At 44.6% G+C, this 25,000-nt stretch overlaps 1 protein-coding gene and 1 non-coding gene across 3 annotated transcripts in view; both read right to left on the bottom strand.

Moving 5' to 3' along the window:
• LOC112219923 (electrogenic sodium bicarbonate cotransporter 4-like) overlaps positions 1–25,000 on the bottom strand; it is a 48,332-nt gene that overhangs the window by 15,118 nt on the left and 8,214 nt on the right. For both annotated transcript variants that reach the window (XM_042302483.1, XM_042302484.1), the window contains exons 4-14: positions 22,526–22,655; positions 21,860–22,020; positions 20,988–21,143; positions 20,610–20,735; positions 14,181–14,236; positions 6,183–6,340; positions 6,005–6,092; positions 5,590–5,744; positions 4,445–4,570; positions 436–610; positions 107–240 (exon numbers count right to left, since the gene is read on the bottom strand). In XM_042302483.1, the coding sequence (XP_042158417.1) occupies positions 107–240; positions 436–610; positions 4,445–4,570; positions 5,590–5,744; positions 6,005–6,092; positions 6,183–6,340; positions 14,181–14,236; positions 20,610–20,735; positions 20,988–21,143; positions 21,860–22,020; positions 22,526–22,655 (1,465 nt within the window). The remainder of the gene's footprint in view (positions 1–106; positions 241–435; positions 611–4,444; positions 4,571–5,589; positions 5,745–6,004; positions 6,093–6,182; positions 6,341–14,180; positions 14,237–20,609; positions 20,736–20,987; positions 21,144–21,859; positions 22,021–22,525; positions 22,656–25,000) is intronic.
• LOC112220425 lies at positions 15,021–15,073 on the bottom strand. Its single transcript, XR_002948859.1, has one exon. It is a non-coding gene; the product is annotated as a U7 small nuclear RNA (small nuclear RNA).

Consider the following 25,000-nt stretch of genomic DNA (forward strand, 5'->3'; position numbering starts at 1 on the left):
AAATAAAAGTGCATGAAACAAGTATCCGACAGTGTGTGTGTGTGTGTGTGTGTGAGTGTGTGTGTGTGTGCGCACGCACGCACGCATGCACGCACGTATGGCTCACTTGCAGAACTCGTAGAGCAGTTTCTCAAAGATGAGGATGGGTCCAGTGGAACTGAGGATGATGAGAGGTTGACCTCCTAACAGACAGAACACTGTACCTGCTAACGCTGTACCTAGGAAACTCTCCATCACACCCTGGCACAGAGAGCAAGAGTGGGGGGGGTTGAGGGAGAAAGGGGGAAGGGGAGAGAGAGAGAGTAGGAGATAAAACAAGTGTGTGTGTGTGTTTTTGGTGTGTGTGTTTGTGTGTGTGTTTTGGTGTGTGTGTTTTGGTGTGTGTGTGTGTATGTGTGTGTTTGTGTGTGTGTGTGTATGTGTGTGTGTGTGTACCTGGTAGTTGTCTGTGGCATCTCCCAGCAGGCCTCCGAAGGTGATGGCGTTGGTGATGCAGCCCAGGTAGATGAACAGCACAGCAGAGATGGACTGGATGTGGAATCCCTGGGAGAAATCACTAAGGATCCACGGAACCTTCCTCTTAATGTCCAGCCACAGGCCTCCACAGAACCTGGGGAACGCACACAGAGGTGACTCCATCCACTCTCATTGACTCTGAAAGCAGCCTGAAAGCAGGCTGGAGTCAGGGTTGGAGTCCCCTTGAGGGATAGCATAATGAAGGATAAATAAGTTAATGTAAGGGAGGTTCAGCAAAATGCCGTTGCCACAAGCAGCACCGCTGTTGTTGTTATAAAAGCAATCGTATAAGTGGATGCACGTGGCATTTTGGCAACTTAAAATATAAAAACTTTATATCGGAGTTGTGCCTGTTCACACGTGTATCTGTCCTCTCATTGGCTAGAATGGCCCCACCTGATCTCATCTCCTCTTGTCTGCCTTCCATCTTTGTGTACATGTATTTCCATTCTTAGAGCGGTCACTCAACCATCTTGTCAATATAATTGATAAACTTCCTAAATGTAATTTTGTTTTTGTCGGGGGCCCCCTAGCTGTTGGGGGCAGTACGCGCAGCACGTAGTCTGCAAATAGGCAGAGGCGGCACTGATCTTCGTCATATCGCTAACTCTACTTTTACATTGAACTGAGTCAAAATCCACAAAATCAGGAATAATGCACCACAAAGCCCCTCTCCCATCGCTCCCAGTTCTCAAATCGCTCCCATTTCTCCCATCGCTCCCAGTTCTCCCATCGCTCCCAGTTCTCAAATCGCTCCCATTTCTCCCATCGCTCCCAGTTCTCAAATCGCTCCCATTTCTCCCATCGCTCCCAGTTCTCCCATCGCTCCCAGTTCTCAAATCGCTCCCAGTTCTCCCATCGCTCCCAGTTCTCCCATCGCTCCCAGTTCTCCCATCGCTCCCAGTTCTCCCAGTTCTCCCAGTTCTCCCAACGCTGCCAGTTCTCCCAGTTCTCCCATCGCTCCCATTTCTCCCATCGCTCCCAGTTCTCCCATCGCTCCCAGTTCTCCCAGTTCTCCCAACGCTGCCAGTTCTCCCAACGCTGCCAGTTCTCCCAACGCTCCCAGTTCTCCCATCGCTCCCAGTTCTCCCAGTTCTCCCAACGCTGCCAGTTCTCCCAGTTCTCCTATCGCTCCCAGTTCTCCCAGTTCTCCCATCGTTCCCAGTTCTCTCAGTTCTCCCAGTTCTCTCAGTTCTCCCATCGCTCCCTGTTCTCCCAGGTCTCTCAGTTCTCCCAGTTCTCCCAGTTCTCCCAGTTCTCCCATCGCTCCCAGTTCTCCCAGTTCTCCCAGTTCTCTCAGTTCTCTCAGTTCTCCCAGTTCTCCCATCGCTCCCAGTTCTCTCAGTTCTTCCAGTTCTCCCAGTTCTCCCAGTTCTCCCAGTTCTCTCAGTTCTCTCAGTTCTCCCAGTTCTCCCAGTTCTCTCAGTTCTCCCATCGCTCCCTGTTCTCCCAGGTCTCTCAGTTCTCCCAGTTCTCTCAGTTCTCCCAGTTCTCCCAGTTCTCTCCATTCTCCCAGTTCTCCCTTCGCTCCCAGTTCTCTCAGTTCTCTCAGTTCTCTCAGTTCTCCCAGTTCTCCCATCGCTCTCAGTTCTCCCAGTTCTCCCATCACTCCCAGTTCTCCCAGTTCTCCCAGTTCTCCCATCACTTCCAGTTCACCCAGTTCTCCCATCGCTCCCAGTTCTCCCAGTTCTCCCATCACTCCCAGTTCACCCAGTTCTCCCAGTTCTCCCATCGCTCCCAGTTCTCCCATCGCTCCCAGTTCTCCCAGTTCTCTCAGTTCTCCCATCGATCCTGTTCTCCCAGGTCTCTCAGTTCTCCCAGTTCTCTCAGTTCTCCCAGTTCTCCCAGTTCTCTCAGTTCTCCCATCGCTCCCTGTTCTCCCAGGTCTCTCAGTTCTCCCAGTTCTCTCAGTTCTCCCATTCTCCCAGTTCTCCCATCGCTCCCAGTTCTCCCAGTTCTCCCATCACTCCCAGTTCTCCCAGTTCTCCCATCGCTCCCAGTTCTCCCATCACTCCCAGTTCTCCCAGTTCTCCCATCGCTCCCAGTTCTCCCAGTTCTCCCATCGCTCCCAGTTCTTCCAGTTCTCCCATCACTCCCAGTTCTCCCAGTTCTCCCATCGCTCCCAGTTCTCCCATCACTCCCAGTTCTCCCAGTTCTCCCATCGCTCCCAGTTCTCCCAGTTCTCCCATCGCTCCCAGTTCTCCCATCACTCCCAGTTCTCCCATCACTCCCAGTTCACCCAGTTCTCCCATCGCTCCCAGTTCACCCAGTTCTCCCAACGCTGCCAGTTCTCCCAACGCTACCAGTTCTCCCAGTTCTCCCAGTTCTCCTATCGCTCCCAGTTCTCCCAGTTCTCCCATCATTCCCAGTTCTCCCAGTTCTCCCATCGCTCCCAGTTCTCCCATCGCTCCCAGTTCTCCCATCACTGCCAGTTCTCCCAGTTCTCCCATCGCTCCCAGTTCTCCCATTTCTCCCAATTTTCCAAGTTCTCCCAGTTCTCTCAGTTCTCCCAGTTCTCTCAGTTCTCCCAGTTCTCCCAGTTCTCTCAGTTCTCCCAGTTCTCCCATCGCTCCCAGTTCTCCCAGTTCTCTCAGTTCTCTCAGTTCTCTCAATTCTCCCAGTTCTCCCATCGCTCCCAGTTCTCCCAGTTCTCCCATCGCTGCCAGTTCTCCCAGTTCTCCCAGTTCTCCCAGTTCTCTCAGTTCTCTCAGTTCTCCCAGTTCTCCCATCGCTCCCAGTTCTCCCAGTTCTCCCAGTTCTCTCAGTTCTCCCAGTTCTCTCAGTTCTCCCATCGATCCCTGTTCTCCCAGGTCTCTCAGTTCTCCCAGTTCTCTCAGTTCTTCCAGTTCACCCAGTTCTCTCCATTCTCCCAGTTCTCCCATCGCTCCCAGTTCTCTCAGTTCTCTCAGTTCTCCCATCGATCCCTGTTCTCCCAGGTCTCTCAGTTCTCCCAGTTCTCTCAGTTCTCTCAGTTCTCTCAGTTCTCTCCATTCTCCCAGGTCTCTCAGTTCTCCCAGTTCTCCCATTGCTCCCATTGCTCCCATCGCTCTCAGTTCTCCCAGTTCTCTCAGTTCTCCCAGTTCTCCCATCGATCCCTGTTCTCCCAGGTCTCTCAGTTCTCCCAGTTCTCTCAGTTCTCTCAGTTCTCTCAGTTCTCTCCATTCTCCCAGGTCTCTCAGTTCTCCCAGTTCTCCCATTGCTCCCATTGCTCCCATCGCTCTCAGTTCTCTCAGTTCTCTCAGTTCTCCCAGTTCTCCCATCACTCCCAGTTCTCCCATCACTCCCAGGTCTCCCAGTTCTCCCATCGCTCCCAGGTCTCCCAGTTCTCCCATCACTCCCAGGTCTCCCAGTTCTCCCATCGCTCCCAGGTCTCCCAGTTCTCCCATCGCTCTCAGTTCTCCCAGTTCTCCCATCGCTCCCAGGTCTCCCAGTTCTCCCAGTTCTCCCAGTTCTCCCATCGCTCTCAGTTCTCCCAGTTCTCCCATCGCTCCCAGGTCTCCCAGTTCTCCCATCGCTCTCAGTTCTCCCAGTTCTCCCATCGCTCCCAGGTCTCCCAGTTCTCCCAGTTCTCCCATTGCTCCCATCGCTCCCAGTTCTCCCAGTTCTCCCATCGCTCCCAGTTCTCTCTGTTCTCCCAGTTCTCCCATCGCTCCCAGGTCTCCCAGTTCTCCCAGTTCTCCCATCGCTCCCAGGTCTCCCAGTTCTCCCAGTTCTCCCATCGCTCCCAGTTCTCCCAGTTCTCCTATCGCTCCCAGTTCTCTCTGTTCTCCCAGTTCTCCCATCGCTCCCAGGTCTCCCAGTTCTCCCAGTTCTCCCATCGCTCTCAGTTCTCCCAGTCCTCCCAGTCCTCCCAGTTCTCCCAGTTCTCCCAGTTCTCCCAGTTCTCCCAGTTCTCTCAGTTATCCCAGTTCTCCCAGTTCTCCTTTACCTGCCAGTGAATTGCAGTTCCTCTCCCAGCTCGTGGGGGGCGGGCATCTCCTCGTCCTCTCCTCCTCCTGCCCCCCCGACCGCCCCGTTTACCTGGCCCAGCTCGTTCAGGTTCAGCACAGACTTCCTGTTGGGGGTTGGAGGGGGGAGGTGGAAGGGTAGCAAGTTTTACTTGTGGTGGGAGGGGAAGGGGGAAGAGATCCCTGACCCAGTCCAAACACAATCACTTCTCCTTCTTCCACTTCCTTCCCTCCCCTCCTTCACTTCCTCTCCTCTTCTGACTAACTAACTAACAAACTAACTTCCTAACTGACTGCCTAACTGCCTAATTAACTAACTCCTTATCTGACTGCCTAACTGCCTAATTAACTAACTCCTTATCTGACTGCCTAACTGCCTAATTAACTAACTCCTTATCTGACTGCCTAACTGCCTAATTAACTAACTCCTTATCTGACTGCCTAACTGCCTAATTAACTAACTCCTTGTCTGACTGCCTAACTGCCTAATTAACTAACTCCTTATCTGACTGCCTAACTGCCTAATTAACTAACTCCTTAACTGACTGCCTAACTGCCTAATTAACTAACTCCTTATCTGACTGCCTAACTGCCTAATTAACTAACTCCTTATCTGACTGCCTAACTGCCTATCTGACTCCCTATCTGACTGCCTTACTGCCTAACTACCTAACTGCCTAACTGCCTAACTAACTAACTAACTAACTAACTAACTAACTAACTAACTAACTAACTAACTAACTCCTTATCTGACTGCCTTACTAACTAACTCCTTATCTGACTGCCTAACTGCCTAATTAACTAACTCCTTATCTGACTGCCTAACTGCCTATCTGACTCCCTATCTGACTGCCTTACTGCCTAACTAACTACCTAACTGCCTAACTAACTAACTCCTTAACTGACTGCCTTACTAACTAACTCCTTATCTGACTGCCTAATTAACTAACTCCTTATCTGACTGCCTAACTTACTAACTAACTAACTTCTTAACTGATTGCCTAATTGCCTAATTAACCAACCAACTAACTAACTGCTTAACTGCTTAACTGACTGCCTAATTGCTTAACTTACTTACTAACTACACTGAACAAATTGTTGGTGGTTGGTGGTTCATCCTCTGTACCTCATGTCGGCAGAGGGGACTTTCTTGGGGGGCTCGATGCGTATTTTGGGGTCCCACTCCCCTGGTGGCAGAACGATGACCTCATCCAGAAACTCATCAATCCCAGCGATCAGGTCATCACGGTCCCGGGCTTTATACGCCACATCACTAAACAACTGACAAGACAGCACACCACACAGTTACACACAGCATATGATGTTATGAGTGTGTGTGTGTGTGTGCTTATGTGTGTGTTAATGAAGAGGTCAGAATTGAACTGCAGAGCCCTGGCTGTATAACATATTGATTGAGTGTGTGAGGTAAAGTATCCACTGCATATCTTGAGGTTATGAAAACCCCCCTGAATCTAAACATTCTTTTTTATGGCTCAGCTTAATTAACTTTTAAGCACACAAAAAGATTTGGTCATTCTTACGTCATCCACCATGAGCGTAGCAATGGCTCGACCAATCTCGTTGTAGGACTTGCCTTTGCCATGAGGACCAAGCAAGACAAACAGAAACCTGCCAGAAGACAAGGGATTAACACACCTGTAGAGCAGCAGGACACACACAGACACATGCTCACACTCATGCACGCACGAGCACACACACCTGGTAGGTACTGGGACCTCGGTCAGGCCTCCCAGTGTGGTAGCTTGGGCCAAACGTACAAACGCTACAAATGGTTTGTCCAGGAAGTCCACTTCTCCAATCAGAACGTTAGACGCCTCGGCATCACGAGGAATCTTCTTCATAAACTTGTTCTTCAGCTAGAGTGGAGAGAAGGCAGGATGGTAGAGAAAGAGAGAGAGAGAATGGAGAGAAGGCAGGATGGTAGAGAAAGAGAGAGAGAGAGTGGAGAGAAGGCAGGATGGTAGAGAGAGAGAGAGAGAGAATGGAGAGAAGGCAGGATGGTAGAGAAAGAGAGAGAGAGAATGGAGAGAAGGCAGGATGGTAGAGAAAGAGAGAGAGAGAGTGGAGAGAAGGCAGGATGGTAGAGAAAGAGAGAGAGAGAATGGAGAGAAGGCAGGATGGTAGAGAAAGAGAGAGAGAGAATGGAGAGAAGGCAGGATGGTAGAGAAAGAGAGAGAGAGAGTGGAGAGAAGGCAGGATGGTAGAGAAAGAGAGAGAGAGAATGGAGAGAAGGCAGGATGGTAGAGAAAGAGAGAGAGAGAATGGAGAGAAGGCAGGATGGTAGAGAAAGAGAGAGAGAGAGTGGAGAGAAGGCAGGATGGTAGAGAAAGAGACAGAGAGAGAGAGAGAATGGAGAGAAGGCAGGATGGTAGAGAAAGAGAGAGAGAGAGAGAGAATGGAGAGAAGGCAGGATGGTAGAGAAAGAGAGAGAGAGAATGGAGAGAAGGCAGGATGGTAGAGAAAGAGAGAGAGAGAGAGAATGGAGAGAAGGCAGGATGGTAGAGAAAGAGAGAGAGAGAGAGAATGGAGAGAAGGCAGGATGGAGAGAGAGAGAGAGAATGGAGAGAAGGCAGGATGGTAGAGAAAGAGAGAGAGAGAATGGAGAGAAGGCAGGATGGTAGAGAAAGAGAGAGAGAGAATGGAGAGAAGGCAGGATGGTAGAGAAAGAGAGAGAGAGAGAATGGAGAGAAAGAGGTGGCCGAGGATCAATAAATATTTATTTAGGGATCAAATAGAGAGCAGGATTCAGAATAATTATAAGGCATCTTGGCATTGTCATTAAACCTAATGAAGGCTATTGTAGCCAGCATGCTGTCTGTTATAGTGCTAAAGTAAAGCAGCATTTACAATGTAAAGGCATTTCTTTATACTGTCCTTTCACACAGCATTGCAGCTGAAGTTATGTCATCATTATGTCAGTGTCGATATCTATAGCTGATCACTCACACACCGCATGTGATCCCTGGGACACGATGCAAGTACACACACTCCAATGGCACTGTAGATCATTATTGCTACACACACACAACCACACAATCTCCACTGGCCACTCAATACTTCTGCATACTTCACTCGTACAAAATCACACAACCCTGCTGAAAAAAACGGTGGTGGTCTAGCTGGTTATGCTGGCAGACTAGCATGGTCTAGCTGGTTATGCTGGCAGACTAGCATGGTCTAGCTGGTTATGCTGGCAGACTAGCATGGTCTAGCTGGTTATGCTGGCAGACTAGCATGGTCTAGCTGGTTATGCTGGCAGACTAGCATGGTCTAGCTGGTTATGCTGGCAGACTAGCATGGTCTAGCTGGTTATGCTGGCAGACTAGCATGGTCTAGCTGGTTATGCTGGCAGACTAGCATGGTCTAGCTGGTTATGCTGGCAGACTAGCATGGTCTAGTTGGTTATGCTGGCAGACTAGCATGGTCTAGCTGGTTATGCTGGCAGACTAGCATGGTCTAGCTGGTTATGCTGGCAGACTAGCATGGTCTAGCTGGTTATGCTGGCAGACTAGCATGGTCTAGTTGGTTATGCTGGCAGACTAGCATGGTCTAGCTGGTTATGCTGGCAGACTAGCATGGTCTAGCTGGTTATGCTGGCAGACTAGCATGGTCTAGCTGGTTATGCTGGCAGACTAGCATGGTCTAGCTGGTTATGCTGGCAGACTAGCATGGTCTAGTTGGTTATGCTGGCAGACTAGCATGGTCTAGTTGGTTATGCTGGCAGACTAGCATGGTCTAGCTGGTTATGCTGGCAGACTAGCATGGTCTAGCTGGTTATGCTGGCAGACTAGCATGGTCTAGCTGGTTATGCTGGCAGACTAGCATGGTCTAGTTGGTTATGCTGGCAGACTAGCATGGTCTAGCTGGTTATGCTGGCAGACTAGCATGGTCTAGCTGGTTATGCTGGCAGACTAGCATGGTCTAGTTGGTTATGCTGGCAGATGAACCTTCATTGTGTTTTGGACACTGGAGACTGGTATACAAAGTGATGTTTAATTCCTATTGGAATCCAGCCAGAGTGGATTCCCACAATCTACATTCAGAATAATGGCCGTGGTTTTGCAGACCAGTGGTGGTGGAAAAAGTACCCAACTGTCAGTTGAGTAAAAGTTGACCTTTGAGTAAAAGTAAAGACACCTTAATAGAAAATAACTCTAGTAAAAGTGAAAGTCACCCAGTAAAATACTACTTGAGTAAAAGTCTAAAAGTATTTTCTTTTCAATATACTTAAGTATCGAAAGTAAATGTCAATGATAAAATATACTTATACTTGTATACTTGTAAATATAAAATTTACATTCCTTATATTAACAAACCAGACGGCACGATTTCCTAGTTTTTTTAAATTTAGGAATAGCGAGGGCACACTCCAACACTCAATTTACAAACAAAACATTTGTGTTTAGGGAGTCTGCCAGATCAGTTCTCTTGATAAGTTTGTGAATTGGACCATCTTCCTGTCCTGCTAAGCATTCAAAGTACTTTTGGGTGTCAGGGAAATGTATGGAGTAAAAAGTACATAATTTTCTTTAGTAATGTAGTGAAGTAAAAGTAAAAATGGTCAAAAATAGAAATAGTAAAGTAAAGCAGAGACACCCCCCAAAACTACTTAAGTAGTACTTTAAATTATTTTTACTCAACTACTTCACACCACTGCAGACCAGCAATATTCTGATTAATTGGGAGAATACCTCACTTGGGATTTGAACTCACAACCTCTCGGTCACTGACATAGCACACATCCCTGCTGCCCAGCCCCCGCAAGGCGTGTCTTTATTTTTATTTTTTTAGATTTGTATGATTTGTTTGTATTATTTGTGAGCCGTAACTTTTATTATTTTGTTTCAATTATTGGAGTCCTCTAGGTTGATGCATTAATATGCACCGAAAGTTATTGATACCACGAGGTGGATCAAACAGATCTGTTTGTTGGTGACCTTTACACTGGTGACCTCAGCTCCTCATTCTATTGAGATAACTCCCTGAAACCAACCAACTTTCTCTTCTCTCATAATAGATTTGTAATACATAACTATACAAAATATACCTTGAAATGGTAAGATAACATGTTTTGCTAAGAATATTATGGGTTGTGTGATGTTGCTGTTTTACAGGCAACATAATATATGTTTTTCTGGTCTCAATCCTGGGCCCGTTAACAAACACGTCATAAGCCATTTATTACAGGAAATGAGCTTTCAAACGGCAAAGTTATCTCAATCTAATTGCAGAATGTGTAGGATAGCATGAAATTAGCTCTAAAACAGTCATTTTTTCAATCTGCTAGATGGGACAAAAAAAATCCCCCCAAATAAAAAACAAATTGTTTTATTTTGTGTTTTTGGTGGGGGTTGGGGTCCGGCGGTTGGGTCCCCCAGACAAAACAGGGTTGTGCATGGCTTGTATGCAAGGCACACTTGATCTACTGGTGGGCAAACACTTTTGTGTTGATCTAGTAAACAATTGGACAGGTCTTTGTCATTGAACAGCATCACTTTCACTCTATCCTGATGGTACTTTAGCCACATATACATTGCCAGCACTGCCCATCCCCCACCGAAATGCTCGGAACCCAACATGGCTAGTTGCTTTTCAGCACGTAGACTTGTTTTGGAGGGAGAAGCATTCAAGCAAGGGATGGCATTGATGTTGGACATTACTTGTAAGTAGCAACATTGGACATTTATATTGATTATTGGTGTTATTGTTATAGCTATAATGTGTAGTTATTGCTATAATATTATTTCCATATTGAGTTCAGCTAGTGTAGCTAGTAGCTTAGCCTAGAGAAAGGAAACATGTCTTATAGAACACTATGCATCTGACATGTAGAATATGGAATCCTGTCTGCTCTGTTTATGACATTTTTTTCTGTCATGGAAAATGTATAACTATCGCCGGAGAAACTTGAATCAGAGATGCTCGTCTACCAAGAGACTCAACTAGCGATTACATTAATTCCTGTAATCCGCGCGTGCGCAATGAAGATTCAGGCAGAAGTCAAGGGAAAATTGTCACGTTCTAAGCTACAGGAAGTAATCGCATTTTGCATGAAAGTTGGATCTTGTTTTTCTATCGACTACTTTCCATTATATGTCAATGACAAAGCAAAAACAGGTTTTTAGTCATTTTTGCAAATGTATACAAAATGATAAACAGATACCTTATTTAAATAAGTATTCAGACCCTTTGCTATGAGACTCGAAATTGAGCACAGGTGCAGCTTGTTTCCATTGATCATCCTTGAGATGTTTCTAAAACTTGACTTGAGTCCACTTGTGGAACTTGAATTGATTGGACATGATTTGGAGGTCCCACAGTTGACAGTGCATGTCAGAGGAAAAAATAACCTTGAGGTCGAAGAAATTGTCAATTGAGCTTCGTGTCAGGATTGTGTCGAGGCACAGATCTGGGTAATGAAACCAAAACATTTCTGCAGCATTGAAGGTCCCCAAGAACACAGTAGCCTCCATCATTCTTAAATGGAATGAGTTTGCAACCACCAAGACTCTTCCTAGAGCTGGCCGCCCGGCCAAACTGAGCAATCGGGGGGAGAAGGGCCTTGGTCAGGGAGGTGACCAAGAACCCGATGGTCACTCTGACAGAGCTCCAGAGTTCCTCTGTGGAGATGGGAGAACCTTCCAGAAGGACAACCATCTCTGCAGCACCCCACCAATCAGGCCTTTATGGTAGAGTGGCCAGATGGGAGCCACTCCTCAGTAAAATGCACATGACAGCCCCCTTGGAGTTTGCAAAAATGCACCTAAAGGACTCTCAGACCCATGAGAAACATCTCTGGTCTGGTCTGATGAAACCAAGATTGAGCTCTTTGGCCTAATTGCCAAGCTTCACGTCTGGAGGAAACCAGGCATCACTCATCACATGGCCAAGACCATCTGTATGGTGAAGCATGGTGGTGGCAGCATCATGCTGTGAGGATTTTTTTCAGCAGCAGGGACTGGGAGACTAGTGAGGATCGAGGGAAAGATGAATGGAGCAAAGTACAGAGAAATCCTTGATGAAAATCTGCTACAGAGTACTCAGGACCTCAGACTGGGGCATAGATTCACCTTCCTACAGGACAAGACAATGCAGGAGTTGCTTCGGGACAAGTCTCTTAATGTCCTTAAGTGGCCCAGCCAGAGCCTGGACTTGAATCCGATCTCTGGAGAAGCCTGAAAATAGCTGTGCAGCGACACTCCCCATCCAACCTGGCAGAGCTTGAGAGGATCTGCAGAGAAGAAAGGGTGAAACTCCCCAAATACAGGTGTGCCAAGCTTGTAGCGTCATCAAATTTTGTTGGTCACATACACATGGTTAGCAGATGTTATTGCAAGTGTAGCGAAATGCTTGTGCTTCTAGTTCCGACAGTGCAGCAATATCTAACATGTAATCTAACAATTCCACAACTACCTATTAGTATGCGCCCGGCCCGCCACAGGAGTCACTAGAGTGTGATGGGACAAGGACATCCCGGCCGGCTAAACCCTTCCCTAACCTGGACGACGCTGGGACAATTGTGCGCCACCTCATATGTCTCCCGGGTGCGGCCGGCTGTGACATCACTTTATTAAAGTGATTTCAAGTCTGTATGTAGGCAGCTGCCTCTCTGTGTTAGTGATGGCTGTTTAACATTCTTATGGCCTTGAGATACAAGCTGTTTTTCAGTCTCCTGTACTGACCTCGCCTTCTGGATGGTATCGGGGTTGTTGTCCTTGATTATCTTTTTGGCCTTCCTGTGACATCAGGTGTTGTAGGTGTCCTGGATGGCAGGTAGTTTGCCCCCGGTGATGCGTTATGCAGACCACACCACCCTCTGGAGAACCTTGTAGTTGTGGGCGGTACAGTTGCCGTACCAGGCGATGATACAGCCCAACAGGATGTGCATCTGTAAAAGTTTGTGAGGGTTTAAGGTGACAAGCCAAATTTCGTCAGACTCCTGAGGTTGAAGAGGCGCTGTTGCACCGCCTTCACCACACTGTCTGTGTGGCTGGAACATTTCAGCTTCCACCTTCACCACTGCTGTCCCGTCGATGTGGATAGGGGGGTGCTCCCTCTGCTGTTTCCTGAAGTCCACGATCATCTCCTTTGTTTTGTTGACGTTGAGTGAGAGGTTGTTTTCCTGACACCACACTCCAAGTGCCCTCACCTCCTCCCTGTAGGCTGTCTCGTCGTTGTTGTTAATCAAGCCTATTACTATTGTATTCACTGCAAACTTGATGATTGAGTTGCAGGCTTGCATGGCCACGCAGTCATGGCTGAACAGGGAGTATCTTCATACCCAAGAAGTTTCTAGGCTGTAATCGCTGCCAAAGGTGCTTCAACAAGCTACTGAGTAAAGGGTCTGAATACTTATGTAAATGTAGTATTTCAGTTTGTATTTTTTTAAATTAATTTCCAAACATTTCTAAAAACCTGTTTTTGCTTTGTCATTATGGGGGGGGGGACTATCTAATCCATTTTAAAACAAGGCTGTAACGTAACAAAATGTAGAAAAAGTGAAAGGGTCTAAATGCTTTCCGAACAACTTTCATGCTACACAAAGATAAAAAGCATACATTTTTCTAAACTAATACAATTTGTTAGTTGGATTTATTGCATCTTTTACTGAAATGGTTGTTTCAGTTTAGAAGGTTTTGGTAGTCTCATGTATTCACCTTTCTAACCCTGGCAGTCATTCTGAATGCAGATTGTGGGTGGATAAAAGTGAACATTTTAGGATGTTCCCACTCAGGCTGGATTCCAATAGGAATTAGACATCACTTTGCACTCCAGCATAATGTGACTTGATTATGGTTTCGCGGGTGACCAGCAAATGTTTCCAAAACACAACACAGGCTAGTCACAAGCAAAAACACAGCAAAGGCTGGTTACCAGCGAAAACATAATAAAGGCTGGTCACCAGCGAAAACATAATAAAGGCTGGTCACCAGCGAAAACATAATAAAGGCTGGTCACCAGCGAAAACATAATAAAGGCTGGTCACAAGCAAAAACACAGCAAAGGCTGGTCACCAGCGAAAACATAATAAAGGCTGGTCACAAGCAAAAACACAGCAAAGGCTGGTCACCAGCGAAAACATAATAAAGGTTGGTCACCAGTTTATGCTGGCCTGTGCTGTTTTTTTCTTTCAACAGGGAATCTCAAATCTCAGTGCAGTGAACATGCCTCACTACCCCCCCAGTAGCACGTGGGAGTGGTTGGTGCTTAGGTCAAAATCATCTAATCTTTTAATGCTGCCTTCAGAGTGTCTCTCTCTCTCTCTCTCTCTCTCCCTTTCCCTCTCCCTCTCCCTCTCTCAGTGCCTCTCTCAGTGCCTCTCTCTCTCTCTCTCTCTCTCTCTCTCTCTCTCAGTGCCTCTCTCTCTCTCTCTCTCTCTCTCTCTCTCTCTCTCTCTCTCTCTCTCTCTCTCTCTCTCTCTCTCTCTCTCTCAGTGCCTCTCTCTCTCTCTCTCTCTCTCTCTCTCCCTCTCCCTCTCTCAGTGCCTCTCTCTCTTTCTTCTCTTTCTCTCACACTCACTCTATTATTTCTAACGGGTGGATGGACCCAATCAATTAAGCCAAGACAAACAACAGGAGCTTAGGGTTGTGCAATGTAATGACATTCCCATCATGATCATTCACACACAGACACACAGACATACACACACACACCAGGCTACACAGGCACACACAGAATAGTGATGTTCGTTGTTACCTGGTCTGTGCTTGGTGTGTCTGAAATATCGTTCATACTTCGGCTTTGCGCATGATCTGAAACATCATATCAAAACATGTGTATCAAAACACACGAACACACCAATTAGTACTCCACACAAACACACCTCAAGTTAGCAATCTTCTCTGTCTTCTCTGTGTGTGTACAGTTTACAGTTTGTTTAGTGTGTGTTTCATTTTCACATTGAGTAGAAAAGGCACTACCCACATGAACATTTATAACATGATATAAATTCCTTGGTATTATTATATTTATATACTATAGTATACACTGTAGTATTTTTGCGGACTTTACTGTAGTAATTATTCACTGTAGTGTTTTTGCACAAAAACACTACAGCAAATGGACAGTATATTGCATACAGACTAGCCTGGCTGACACGACCCACGTGACTCATGATGCAGGGAGAGCTCTGACTACAAAAGGAGAACATATACAATATTCGCGCAGAATATGTTTTTTTTCCCCTCAGGGTTGAGGCCTCTCTTGTTTGGATTTGAAAATCCAACCGTTGTAATGGAAGGGGGTGGTGCTCAGGGGGCTGAGTGAGAAAGACACAGAGGAAAGCACCAGTAAAAGCACAGCCCCCTTCATTATTGACGCATTGTGACGACAACATCAACGAGCCATTCCATACTCTGAAGTCAGGAGGGAGAGTTAGGTGTTAGCTAGACTAGGATTGGACCCCCCTGCGCTGACCGTACGTGGACCGTAGGTTTGACACCCCTGCTGTAGTATTTATTTACTGTTGTGATTTTGTGGAAATTAGTGTAGTATTTACGATATAGTTTTTTGTTTTATTATCTTTGACATAGAAGTGGGGGCTTTCTTCTCGAGGAAACCCACTAGACAAATATTAAAAAAGCACATTTTCCATAACCTGTAAGTAGGTAGGACTGGGGTCTGAACCTCTTTTTTATAACCTGTAGAGAACACAGTATATGGTCTATAATTGGCATAGCACAAATTGGGACGTGGGGGAGGAGAATGGACAGGGTGTATGCAAATGACCTATTAGCAAATCAATACAGTGTGTAGTATAGTATTCTACAGTTTACTACAGTGTACTACTTACTGTACATAATGATATAGTCAGCACTACACGATCGACGGATACTACAGTGTGTCCCATATGGAGAAATAACACATATGTATGTATTTCAATAAAATATGAATATATTTAAATATATTTAAATTATTTTAAAAAAATCAAATATATAAATAAATCAAATAGACACTCACACCTCGCAACCTTTTCTACCCTGACGTTAATGTTGAGTCTCTATTGGCCTCTGCTACCTTAGACTTTAATAGCTGCTATCTGCCTCTTATGAAACATATGCCATTTATTTCGAAAAGACACTTGAATGTATCTGTAATGAAAATATATGTTTCCAGAGCTGTCAATCACAATTTGAAATGTTCCCGAGCCCAACCCTCAGCCCAGAGTTTTCATCGATCTTGCTAATACAGCTAGCTACCTAGCTAGCTAGATCGGTAGCTCCTTCTTTAGCTTGCCACCAACGTGCAATGTGACTGACCAAGGTAATTGTTTTGAAAATGAAAGTTGAGTAGAAATCAGCAGAGTTAATGTTATGTACAGTTGAAGTCAGAAGTTTACATGCACTTAGGTTGGAGTCATTAAAACTCGTTTTTCAACCACTCCACAAATTTCTTGTTGACAAACTATAGTTTTGGCAAGTCGGTTAGGACATCTACTTTGTGCATGACACAAGTAATTTTTCCAACAATATTTTACAGACAGATTATTTCACTTATAATTCACTGTATCACAATTCCAGTGGGTCAGAAGTGTACATACATTAAGTTGACTAAGCCTTTAAACAGCTTGGAAAATTCCAGAAAATTATGTCATGTCTTTAGAAGCTTCTGAGAGGCGAATTGAGTCAATTGGAGGTGTACCTGTGGATGTATATCAAGGCCTACCTTCAATCTCAGTGTCTCTTTGCTTGACATCATGGGAAAATCCAAAGAAATCAGCCAAGACCTCAGAAAAAAAATTGTAGACCTCCACAATTCTGGTTCATCCTTAGGAGCAATTTCCAAACACCTGAAAGCACCAATGTAAGTCGTCTTTTGTATCATTTAGCTACCTATTTGCTAATGAAATTAAAATGTGTTCATGAACATTAACCCCAGATGTATTATTAATTGTGTCTGGAATTGTTTTACTGACTCTCTGTCTCTGCATTATCCACAGCGTAACTGTCAACATGTGAGTCTGCAGTGGACACTGGAGGGGAATGAATCTGCATTGGAAGTATCAATTTGATGTTCATGAACATTAACCCCAAATTCTTCATCTTCTGTGGAATGTCTCTGCATTATCCACAGGGTAACTGTCAACTCGTGAGCAATGTTCGCTACTGTGGCTATTTCATCATAATGTAGGCAGACTGACCTACCATAAAAAACTATGCAGAAAATGCATCGGAAAACATTTTACATGGAAATAGCTGTTTTATCGTTCAGCCTACAGGAGCAGCCAATGTGTAGTGTTCAATGTAGGCCTACATTCTATGAGACTTTTGAGAAGAAAAAAACATGCTGACTAGAAATGATTTATACCTGTGCTAATAACTCATTAACTAGCAAAGGATATGAGCAAATGTACAAATGTGGACACGTTGTTACATGTACCTCTCGCTTTGATCTCAAAATAAGGCCATCTACTCACGGCCGCTCATGCTGTAAAAACAGTCCAGTTCAAAGTGAATGGCACAGATCCATATATGGCAACGGTCTATTTGCACAGAGGCCTAGTGCAGCTCTGATTGGTTATGGCGCACAGGTCTGTGTAGATTAGAGTAAAGTTCTGGGTCGTGCCTGCCAATGCAATAGAATCCCACTCTGATGCGTTCTGCCTACAACAAAATCTCTTTCATAGTTAGTTTTGTATACTAAGTCGTAGTTTGTTTTGTTTCGGCATACTGCATTGAACGTGGCTAATATAGCGTTGATTCGATCACAATTCCCACTGTAAAGGGAAACTTTAATAATGTTAACTAACGGGGAAAACTCTAGAAAGTTAAGTGAAGTGTAATCTCGTGCTTCTCTGTGCAGGCTGATATTTCTGCTGTGCTGCAGTCCCAGGGGAGCTGCACACCCACGCACGCAGCTTAGAGGGAACATTTCTTGTGAGTCTGAAAATCGATACTGGAGGTGAAGGAATTTGCATTGTAAACATCAATTTGATGTTCAAATACATTATTTTCAAATACAGATGTTAATTGCAAAGAGGTCATTTACACATTATATTTTTTGTTTCAGATGCCACAATTCAACAATGGTCCCAGTTATTTTAGCAAATTATTTTGGATATAGAAAGCTCTTTTAGTTGTCAGTCATGAGTCATTCATTCAAACTTTTCAAAGTATACCACAGCATGCTATTGTGATTTAGTGCTGAATTTGTAGTTTTATGCATTGAATTGTAGCTACAGTATCTAAGTTAAGAAGAAAAGTTTTCCATTCATTAAAATACATGGCAACATATAATTATTAAATATATTTTGGAATATATTTTACTAGCTACCACAACATGCTGTCAAAGTATATTTCCACAACATATATTTAAATATAAACATATATGAAAATGGACAATTTTGTAATATGTCCATGTCACACCCTGACCATAGTTTGCTTTGTATGTTTCTATGTTTTGGTTGGTCAGGGTGTGATCTGGTTGGGCATTCTATGTTGGATGTCTTGTTTGTCTATTCCTATGTCTGGCCTGATATGGTTCTCAATCAGAGGCAGGTGTTAGTCATTGTCTCTGATTGGGAACCATATTTAGGTAGCCTGGGTTTCACTGGGTGTTTGTGGGTGATTTGTTCCTGTCTCTGTGTTTGCACCAGATAGGACTGTTTTGGTTTTCCACATTCTTTGTTTTTGTAGTGTTCATGTTTATTCCTTTTTGTTATTAAACATGAATCAGTATAATCACGCCGCATTTTGGTCCGCTTCTCCTTCACAACAGGAAGACCGTTACAGTCCATATATCTTTCTACAAAATATACGTAAATAAAGTATTCACCCCCTTGGCATTTTTCCTATGTCATTGCCTTACAACCTGGAATTAAAATATATTTTGGGGGGGGTTGTATCATTTGATTTACACAAGATGCTTACCACTTTGAAGATGGAAAATATTTTGTTTGTGAAACAAACAAGAAACAAGCCACCTTCTGCAGCAATTACAGCTGCAAGTCTCTTGGGATATGTCTCTATAAGCTTGGAACATCTAGCCACTGGGATTTTTGCCCATTCTTCAAGGCAAAACTGCTCCAGCTCCTTCAAGTTGGATGGGTTCCTGCTGGTGTACAGCAATCTTTAAGTCATACCACAGATTCTCAATTAGATTGAGGTCTGGGCTTTGACTAGGCCATTCCAAGTAATTTAAATGTTTCCCCTTAAACCACTCAAGTGTTGCTTTAGCAGTATGCTTGGGGTCATTGTCCTGCTGGAAGGTGAACCTCCATCCCAGTCTCAAATCTCTGGAAGACTGAAACAGGTTTCCCTCAATAATTTCCCTGTATTTAGTGCCATCCATCATTCCTTCAGTTCTGACCAGTTTCCCAGTACCTGTCAATGAAAAACATCCCCACAGCATGATGCTGCCACCACCATGCTTCACTGTGGGGATGATGTTCTCAGGGTGATGAGAGGTGTTGGGTTTGCGCCAGACATATCGTTTGCCTTGATGGCCAAAAAGCTACATTTTTGGCTCATCTGACCAGAGTACCTTCTTCCATATGTTTGGGGAGTCTCCCACATGCCTTTTGGCAAACACCAAATGTGTTTGCTTATTTTTTTTCTTTAAAGCAATGGCTTTTTTTCTGGACACTTCTGTAAAGCCCAGCTCTGTGGAGTGTACAGCTTAAAGTGTTCCTATGGACAGATACTCCAATCTCCGCTGTGGAGCTTTGCAGCTCCTTCAGGGTTATCTTGGTCTCTTTGTTGCCTCTCTGATTAGTGCCTTCCTTGCCTGGTCCATGAGTTTTGGTGGGCGGCCCTCTCTTGGCAGGTTTGTTGTGGTGCCATATTCTTTCCATTTTTTGATAATGGATTTAATGGTGCTCCGCGGGATGTTAAAAGTTTCATATATTTTTTTATAACCTAACCCTGATCTGTACTTGTCCACAGCTTTGTCCCTGAACTGTTTGGAGATCTCCTTGGTCTTTATGGTGCCGCTTGCTTGGGGTTCCCCTTGCTTAGGTGTGTTGCAGACACTGGGGCCTTTCAGAACAGGTGCATATGTACTGAGAGCATGTGACGGATCATGTGACACTTAGATTGCACACAGGGGGGCTTAATTTAATCAATTATGCAACTTCTGAAGGTAATTGGTTGCACCAGATCTTATTTAGGGGCTTCATAGCAAAGGGTGAATACATATGCACGCACCACTTTTTCATTTTTTATTTTTTATGTTTTTTAAACAAGTAATTTTTTTCATTTCACTTCACCAATTTTGACTATTTTATGTATGTTTATTACATGAAATCCAAATAAAAATCAGTTTAAATTGCAGGTTGTAATGCAACAAAATAGGAAAAACATATGTACACGTATATGTATATGTTAAAATATATATATATATATAATTTTTCCATATGGAGTCGTATAGTATTCTACAGTATACTACAAAATTATATAGTATGCACTGCATGATCAAGGGATACTACAGTGTGTAGCATAGTATTCTACAGTATACTACACAGTTCTATAGTAAGTACTACATGAAGGATACTACAGTGGGAAGTATAGTATTCTACATTATACTACAGTTTACAACAGAATACAATAGAATTCTAAACTGTAGTATTTTTATATGTGGGATACTAGACATCTCCAACCCATCTTTGTGGTTAAATATAGCTTTAGCTATTGTGTGAATGTGTGTCTTTGTGTGGCCGATTAGACCTAATGATCATTACCCCCAAAGCTGATTATTGATGTAGGGACAAAATTAAGTTGCAGGGAAAGAACAGGAAAACACCTTGGTTAGGACACACACACACACAAACTAATCTTTTTCACCCTACAATCCCCAAATTGACACACTGTGTACTGGGAGCTCTTGAAAGTATTGTGTGACCAAAGCTTGCACGCAATCACACACAGCAATCCAACATACTGTATCTCTACTGGTTTATGAGGTTAGATATGTCAATTAAAACACCTATCTCTATGAGGATCATATATAAGAAAAAGGGTGAAAGAGTATTAATTTATATGTATACGTGAGTGTTAATGGATCCGTGCATTGAGTGTGTGTGTGTCTATGTGTCTGTGCTCTTGTGTGTGTGTGTGTGTGTGTGTGTGTGTGTGTGTGTGTGTGTGTGTGTGTGTGTGTGTGTGTGAGTGTGTGTGCGTGTACACTCACGCAGGCGGGCAAGGCTGCCTGACTTGGCACGTAGGTCTTCTGTTGAACGATGGAGGCCAGAGGCTGAACTAGGACTACGACTGAAGTTAGTACGGCTGGCACTATGAACAGACTGGGGACTACGGCCTAGAGAGAGAGAGACGGAGTAAGGAAGGAGCGAGGGAGGGAGAGAAAGAGAGAGAGAAGGAGAGATAGGAGAGAGAAAGAAAAGAGAAAGGGATGGAGTGAACAAGAGAGATGGTGAAGGTGTTTGTTAAAAGAGGAGAGAAATGATTATTGTTTCAATAAAATCAGCATGATAGAGATGAAATCAACAAGATCACTCAACACATACACACACACATGCACGCAGACCTACAGATGCACACACACACTCACTGGCGGGGCAATTGTTTGATTTGCCCATGTCGGCTAGTGAGCGATGCATGGGTTTCTTATGCTGGTGGCGATGTTTCCGTAGCAACACGAAGCTGACCTTCTCCCTCAGCTCTGGACCAATGAGACCATCAGCTATCTGGCGATCCACAATGTCATCTGGGGTCAGGGGTGAGAGTTCAAAGGTCAAACATAGAGAAACAGAGTGCGATATAGAACAGACAGGTTGCAGGTGTAACTGGTCACAGGGAGATCAGTGGTCTCAATCCCAGATCAACCCCTTACCCCCTATCCACTTCAGAGGAGGCTGGTGGGAGTGGCTATAGGAGGATGTGCTCATTGTAATGGATAGAATAGAATCAATGGAACAGTATCGAACACATCAAACATATGGACCCACATGTCTGACTCCGTTCCATTAATTCCATTCCAGACATTACAATAAGCCCTATAGCTCCTCCCACCAAACGCCTCTGATCCACATCCACCTGGCCTATCAGAGGGCAAGATGGAGCTTTACTATATTGCTTACACCTATCAAATTTTCTCCAATCTCCACAGGTGCACAGGAACTATGGGTTGATTTTAGAAGGGAACATAGCCTGGATCACACTAACCTGGCCTAGCAGGTGTAAAATAAGTGCCTGAAACTAAATCCCCTACATACTGGTCTTGACAATAAGAAGAAAAACTGTCGGGGGAGGTTCTCTTCTCCACTGTTCAACCAATCCAGTCAATTTGGAGGAGGATGGAGTGTTATCTTGTTAACGTCCAAAAGTGGAAGTCTCGTCACAGGTTCTCTTTCCATTTCCCCTGAAAACCGGAACATCAGGTTGTTGGGGACATGGCAGAGGGTCACACAAACACACACTCACCCACTATCTCTGGCAGTGAGTATCCCTCCAGATCCAGCAGTACACTGCCAGTCTGTATACAGGTCCTCAACTCAAACAGACTGTGGAGGGTCAAGGTGGACACATGGGGCTTACTCCACCTCTCTCCTCCCTCCTCCACCTTCTCCTCAAACTTCACCCACCTAGAGAGAAGGAGCGAGAGGAAGAGAGACAGAGAGATAGAGAGCAACACACACACGGAAAAGAGAGTAAGGCAGAGAGAGCAGACAGGAAAATGCTATAGAGGCATACGAAATACTGTCTGCTGGACTCAAATATGACAATTTCCTGTTTCTTCAAAAGCCAGAGGGTGTCGTTTTGGTTCACCGCTTACACAGCTCTGCTGTGTATGCATGTGCATTATTGAATGTTTGACATATTGATTGATTGGTCAGCTGGTTTATTGCCTCCCAGCCTGTGACCTTGAGGGATGCTGGGATTGACCTCTAACCTCAGAGTCATAGAGGGGAGTCAGATGTAGCCGATTGTAGGGCTCTGCTGCTAACACTCTTCTAATGAAACTATCTACAGGTCCCCTACTAACACCTCCCCCAAATCCCACCCAAAGCCCCCAACAATCCCAAACTGATGAGGGCAAACACTCCAGGGTGGAAACACACAAAGGTTGAAGTGTGTGTTTGTGTGTACCTAGCAGACTCTTTCCACTCCATATCGTCTCCATCGTGTTGCAGTGTGTCCATCTCTGTAAACAGAGTGGGCGTCGGCAAGTCATCATCTTCACCCAGGATGTAACGCAGCCTCTCCGCCGCCGGGGACACTGGGAAATGGAGTTCAAACACAAGGGAATAACTATCAAACCAAAGAAATAGAATTAGAAAATATACTGTATCTACTCTATGTATCGAACACTTTTACTTACAGTGTGTGTGAGTTCTTTATAGGATATTCTACTTTGATGTACGGGGGACAGACAGTTGCTGCAGCTTTGGATTGTCATGACAGTGTGTACTAAACCATTTACTCAGACAAATCAGACATTTGATAGAATATGTGTTTGGAACTCTTTGTAAAATGTATAGCCTGCAACTGTAACTGAATAGAACTGGAAAACTGTAGTGTTCCCAAGATTGTCTCAGAATTTCCTGTCGGTGGAACAAAGCCCATTAACATGCTCCTAGCCCAGGGCTCTGATAACTGCCACCACACCACTCGTCTGCATGGGTGTGTGTGCTGTATGTGTGTCTGCGTGTGTCGCTCCTCTCCTGATGGTCCTAGCTTACTTTGATCCTGTGTGAGTTCCCTTCCACCCCTAACCCAAAACAACACCACTAATCTCTAACACTCTTACCCCTGTCAGTCACAGAGTCCCAGTGAAAGCTGGTAAATAAATACCCCCCATGCACCCCCCTGATCCATCTAATCCCCACTCACTCCTCACCCCCTTTATATAGTCAATGAATAACCTCCCCCCTTTCTGGCCCCCCACCCGGTCCATACATTGATTCCCTGAAATGCCAAATGACATCTGACTGATACATAGCACAAACATCTGCATACATACTATACACATTTCACACAATATACTCTGTAAATTAGTGTGGTGTGCTGGTGTGTTTGCATGGTATTTCACTTTCAGAACCCATATCTGTGCTACGGTTTGAGGATAAGAAGTGTGTGTGTGTGAATGTGTGAAGTGTGTGTGTACATGTGTGTTTGTGTGTGTGTGTTGTTCTGCTCCTTGGCAGCAGTGGTTTTTAATCCTAGTGGTCTGAGGTACAGGAGCTCACAGACAGACAGGAGGGAGGGAAGGGTTGGTATGTAATGTATGCAATGTTCCTGATGCAAGCCAGAAAGATAAGTCACGAGCTTGATGACTTTCATCACTTTGGTTCCGGATTGAACAAAACCCACACAAAAACAATGCAAGTATTTGATATTATTCTGTTATTCTCTTTGTCACCTACAGTATGAAACTATTGGTATTGAGTTGCTAAGATAAGCATCACAGTGCCTAAGAGCGCTGCCCAAGAGTCAGTGCATGTTAACAGCACATGGACAGACCCTGTCTCTAAGAGGGTTTCCTGAGGACAGACAGACAGGCCCTGTCTCTTAGAGGTTACTGAAGACAGACAGACAAATAGATCCTGTCTTTAAGAGGTGACCGAGGACAGACAGACCCTGTCAGGATCTATTTGTCTGTCTGTCTGTCTGTCCTCAGTAACATCTTAGAGACAGGGTCTGTCTGTCTGTCCTCAGTAACTCAGACCCTATTTCTAAGAGGTTACTGAAGACAGACAGACAGACCTTGAGGCACAATTTTTTAATAACAAATGCAATCTAATAGTTCACAGAGGGAGATTGAGAGAAGAGAAGCAGTGAATCAGACAAAGAAGCAGAGTAATTCAGAGAAAGAAGCAGAGTAATTCAGAGAAAGAAGCAGAGTGAATCAGACAAAGAAGCAGAGTAATTCAGAGAAAGAAGCAGAGTGAATCAGAGAAAGAAGCAGAGTAATTCAGAGAAAGAAGCAGAGTGAATCAGACAAAGAAGCAGAGTAATTCAGAGAAAGAAGCAGAGTGAATCAGAGAAAGAAGCAGAGTAATTCAGAGAAAGAAGCAGAGTGAATCAGAGAAAGAAGCAGTGAATCAGACAAAGAAGCAGAGTGAATCAGAGAAAGAAGCAGAGTAATTCAGAGAAAGAAGCAGAGTGAATCAGACAAAGAAGCAGAGTAATTCAGAGAAAGAAGCAGAGTGAATCAGAGAAAGAAGCAGAGTAATTCAGAGAAAGAAGCAGAGTGAATCAGAGAAAGAAGCAGTGAATCAGACAAAGAAGCAGAGTGAATCAGAGAAAGAAGCAGAGTAATTCAGAGAAAGAAGCAGAGTGAATCAGAGAAAGAAGCAGAGTAATTCAGAGAAAGAAGCAGAGTGAATCAGAGAAAGAAGCAGTGAATCAGACAAAGAAGCAGAGTGAATCAGAGAAAGAAGCAGAGTAATTCAGAGAAAGAAGCAGAGTGAATCAGAGAAAGAAGCAGTGAATCAGACAAAGAAGCAGAGTGAATCAGAGAAAGAAGCAGAGTAATTCAGAGAAAGAAGCAGAGTGAATCAGACAAAGAAGCAGAGTAATTCAGAGAAAGAAGCAGAGTGAATCAGAGAAAGAAGCAGAGTG

This window comes from Oncorhynchus tshawytscha, linkage group LG20 (assembly GCF_018296145.1).
Source record: "Oncorhynchus tshawytscha isolate Ot180627B linkage group LG20, Otsh_v2.0, whole genome shotgun sequence".
In the NCBI taxonomy this organism is placed as follows: domain Eukaryota; kingdom Metazoa; phylum Chordata; class Actinopteri; order Salmoniformes; family Salmonidae; genus Oncorhynchus; species Oncorhynchus tshawytscha.